Below are 4,552 nucleotides of genomic sequence, written 5' to 3'. Positions count from 1 at the left end.
ACAATGGAGCCAGCCAAATAATATGGAGCCGGCTTCCCGGGCAATCAGGCTGCCGGGCGGCATGTCCTTGCTCCCTGAATGCCTATCAGCTGGCTCCATGCCAGCAGAAACACGGTATCGGTGAGTACCGAAAGCAAAATATCGGTACGCGATACCAAAAAAAAACCCGGTATCGGTGCCTCCCTAATTTTCATCTTATTCATTAAAGAGGAACTTCACCCTTGCCTTCAAAATGACAAGGAAGATACCTTTAAAAATGTCAATCTACAAAACAGACATTTAGAAAATTGATGGCTTTTGATGTAGGTTATATAACGGTACTTTGTGAATTTCAGCTGGTACTTCTTTTTCAGCCAAAATGTGCACAGGGGGAGTGGGGGTTGGGTGGGGGAGGTGGTCTCCCGTTTTATGTACAGCTATAGTGCATGGGGAAAATCAACAGCGTTTCTAGTTTTCTTACTGTAATTTATATTGGTTAGTTTATAAATAATAGATACCTTCGTCTTTTTGGCTTGGATTTGAACAACCCTGATTGACTTTGTACTGACAAAGCCTACATGTCGGCAGTCCTAATCTGGACAATGTGTAGCTGCATTTCTCTCAAAATGATGGCATATAAAGAGGGAGATTGTGCAGCAAGAGTGCGATAATGAAGGCCTCACCAGTGTGGGAATGCAGAATTTGAATGGCTTGTTATTCTTGGTGCCAGCCAGAGAAATCCCTGGCCGTTTCCCAGTAGCCTTCCACAAGACAGGCCAGTAATTGTACTCTACGATGAATCAACATTGCATGGCTCTTGTATATGTAAGCTTACATTACAGTTTGGTGGACAGCTTTCCTTATTAGTGTCTAGAGCCGCACAGGACCAAGTATTTTTAAGATGACCAATTCACTGACTTATCCTTTTTGCATTCTCTTGGCATCTACCTCTCATTTTAGGGCATACATGACAACAGTCACCTGAAATTGTCACCTGACCTCAACTACATTAGAAGCACCTTTATTTACCTTGGATCAGACAGTTCATCCTTAAGGCCCCATTCACACTGAGCGATTTATCGAGCAATTTGTGCAGCGATATCGCTCATATTTCCACACGATATCGCTCTATGTAGCTTCTCCAATCCATTTCAATGGAGCTGTTCACATCTCGCCGCTCAATATCGCTTGTAGCGCGTCGCTCCTACATGACCCTTTTTTCGAGCGATTTTGCTCCTGATTGCATAAAGCCCAATAGGAAAAAGTCGCTCAATATCGCAAGTCGCTCAGTGTGAATGGGGCCTTAATTGAAAGCTGCCAAGTTACCTGCACTCATTTTACTATGTGGTTTATTTTTTCTTCTCACCATCGTCATAATGTAAATTTCATCTATTTAGTAGCCAGGTAATGTACCTAGATGTCTTAATACAATCTACCGTCTGCCTGTATCTTCTATTAGAAAAAAAACAAACAAAAAAAAAAAACTTTATTGCGCAAGTTAAAAAAGAAAAATAAAGCACCTCTGCGGATGACTGCACCCCCCCAATCCAAAAGGCAACACAGTAAAACAAAAAACTGTGTGTGGTTTTGGATAGCACAAGAACCCAGGAAGGTGAGGGTAAGGCAGCGAGCCTGTTGAGATTTCCCCTAATCTCTCATCCACAAGAAAGGCAACAGGAAGCGAGTATAAATCCACTCTAAGGGCTTGTTCACACCATTTTCTGTGTGCAGCACGCGTCTGATGCTTTGCCGCGTTAAAGTTTTTTTTTGGGGGGGGGGGGCTGTCAGTATGCAGATTATTGCTCTGAGGTCACTTCCGGTCTTCATCAAAAGTGGAGCAAGAATAAATGTTTTCCCGTTAGCTGCAGTGTGGTGCGTTTGACGCAGTCGTACGCGTTTCTGAAAAAATGTGACATGCAGTATTTTTTCTGTCCGGAACGGAAAGCACTGTGCTGGTGTGAACTGGAGCCCAAAAAAAACACATTGTGATGCGCTTTTAGTGCAGGAGCTAACTGTTGTGGACAGAATCCGGACATCGTGTGAACAAGTCCTCAGACAGGTGTCACTGGAACAGCTACCCCCATTGGAAGATTTACCCTTAGATACTGATCCGGCAACCATAGCATTTTGAATTTCCCACGGTAAAAAGAGAGGGTGAATCTACCCAACACTGCCACAGACAGTAATTCTATCACTTCCCATCCCTACAAAAATAACAAAAAACACGTTTGGCCTAGAGGTACCCTAAACTCTACATTTGAAGCACTGACTTAAAAATCACGAAATACGTAGCGAGTTTAGAGCACCTCTAAAAGTGACAAAGCACATCTATTCAATGTTTTTCACATAATACCCCTGAACAAAAATGAGCAGCTAACCCTTGCAGGGGGTGGTGGTAATAGCCCTTACCAGGAGATAGACTTTAACCATACAGAGTAAGGATGAATCTGTTCCGGGAATGTAGTGTGTGTGTGTAGTGTATATGTGTGTGTGTGTAGTGTATATGTGTGTAGTGTATATGTGTGTGTGTGTGTAGTGTATATATATATATTTTCTTCATGAATGGACGAATTCCACCGCTGCTTCTATTGTATTCTAACAGTGGCCCGCCGGCTGCTGTCTGAATCCCCAAATGGAGCCTGCAACCGATTGGCTGTAAGCTCCGTCTGGCCGTAGATTTTCCCAACATGTTCCTTATGTAAAAGTCAATCTAATTATCAACTTCTGCTGAAGGAATAGGGTTTTGTCACACTACATTTTATGTTACCTTCTTCAAGTTCTGAATAACTTGGGTGAGGCGCTCATTTTCTGCAGAGGAGTTGGCGAGAAAGGACTTCATCTGCTTCAGTTCATTCTGGAGGTCATCAATCTTGGTGTTTAGCGTAGTTTCCCTGGAAGCAGATTCCTTCAGTATATTCTCCTCTCTGCTCTCTCCATCGGCAGCTGTTCTTTTATGGTTGCTGTGAGCGTCTGCTAAAGCCTGATCAACACACAGTCAGAAAAGTCCATCACTATTTTTTTTTATCTATATTAATACATGGGCAAGGTTTGACTACACAGAAACAAAAAGGGAAGCCACACCACTGGCATTTTAACACCTAGGTGACAGCAATCTGTATTTAAGGAGCCTTCTACGGCTTATCCAATTGAATTCAATTGTGAGGGGCAAAGGAATGTAGTCTCTAGTTTATATAATCAAGATTAATTATGAATAAAGATTGTTATCTACTGGAGTTTCTCAACTGCATAGGCTATTTTTTTTTCACCTCTCAAAAGGTGACCTAACCTTTTTAAAGCTACAATCTTCCGTTTGTGTTTTTTTGAACACTCATTCAATTTGAAAGTTACAGGATGTGGCTTTAAATGTTTATGACTCATACAGCTGTGCCCAAGAAGTTCACAAACCAAAACTAGCAGGTGTTAGTGCTGTGCGACATTAAAGAACAACTCTATGAAAAACACAGAAAACTGCCCCAGGCAACTTTACACAAATGATTTTTTTCCATAATAGATTAGTTGACCTATTATTTTTTCGATAAATAATAATTAAAAAAAAAAAAAAACCCACAAAAAATTAAAAAAAATAGATACCATCCTTCATTTAAAATAAAATACACACATGGAGTGTTAGAAACAAAGTTTACTTCAGAATAAAACTGCATGCACAATTTTTTTGCAATCGCACTGCACTGAAAGCACGGCATTGTTGTACAGCACGTTCCAGTGCAGGCGATCCCTCTGTGGGCGGGAGGCCTGTTTGGGGTGCTATTGAAATGAATGGCACCACAACACACCTCCCGCACAAGAATTTATCAGGTTGAAACCGAAAATGTCTGAAAATCTCGGCTTATACTCGAGTATATACGGTATTCTCCCCACCTTTAAGTTTTGGTTTTCACTTTACTGTTAGGGGGTTTGTGGAAAGATCGGGGATCTAAACAGATTACACAGAGAGCCGTGTTCTCCCTGTGTAATCTGTATGAACAAGGTATCAGACAGCTTTGCGTTCATTTATGAATGACAGCTACAATAGAAGCTTTTAGTCATCAATTACTATTGTGTAAAAAAAATACTGTGATTTTTTAAAATCATTTGTATGTGAACTTTTTGCATTCATTCGGGTTTGTAGTACCAAAAAAGAAAAACATTCTAGTCAATATTACAAAGATAAAAGTAATTCTAACTTTTTACCTCTAATCGTAAACAATAGTGGTAAATTATTAATCTCTGTGTTTAACTCCTTCATCCCCTTCACTGTTTTTAGAGTTTCTGTAATTTGGGGTGAGGGGCAGACTTTGGCACCCTGGGAATTCGTAGTCAAGGACAGCTGTGAGCCCCCTCCAGGTCCTAGATATAGGGACTAAATCATAGCACCTCTAATCACTGACAGCTGTCAATCAGAAGACCACACACACTACACGTCAATGGGGGGGGGGGGGGGGGGGGGGGGAGGGGGGGGGGGGGGGGGGGGGGGGGGGGGGGGGGGGGGGGGGGGGGGGGGGGGGGGGGGGGGGGGGGGGGGGGGGGGGGGGGGGGGGGGGGGGGGGGGGGGGGGGGGGGGGGGGGGGGGGGG

At 42.9% G+C, this 4,552-nt stretch overlaps 1 protein-coding gene across 1 annotated transcript in view; it reads right to left on the bottom strand.

Annotated features, from left to right (window-relative positions):
- LOC108784474 (protein bicaudal D homolog 2-like) overlaps positions 1 to 4,552 on the bottom strand; it is a 25,454-nt gene that overhangs the window by 19,841 nt on the left and 1,061 nt on the right. The window contains exon 2 of the mRNA XM_018553306.1: positions 2,747 to 2,959. Coding sequence (XP_018408808.1) covers positions 2,747 to 2,959 — 213 coding nt within the window. The remainder of the gene's footprint in view (positions 1 to 2,746; positions 2,960 to 4,552) is intronic.

This window comes from Nanorana parkeri, unplaced genomic scaffold (genome assembly GCF_000935625.1).
Source record: "Nanorana parkeri isolate BGI_ZX_2015 unplaced genomic scaffold, ASM93562v1 scaffold116, whole genome shotgun sequence".
NCBI lineage: Eukaryota > Metazoa > Chordata > Amphibia > Anura > Dicroglossidae > Nanorana > Nanorana parkeri.
The sequence above is the reverse complement of the archived record's forward strand: the minus strand, read 5'-3'. Positions and strand labels throughout refer to the sequence as shown.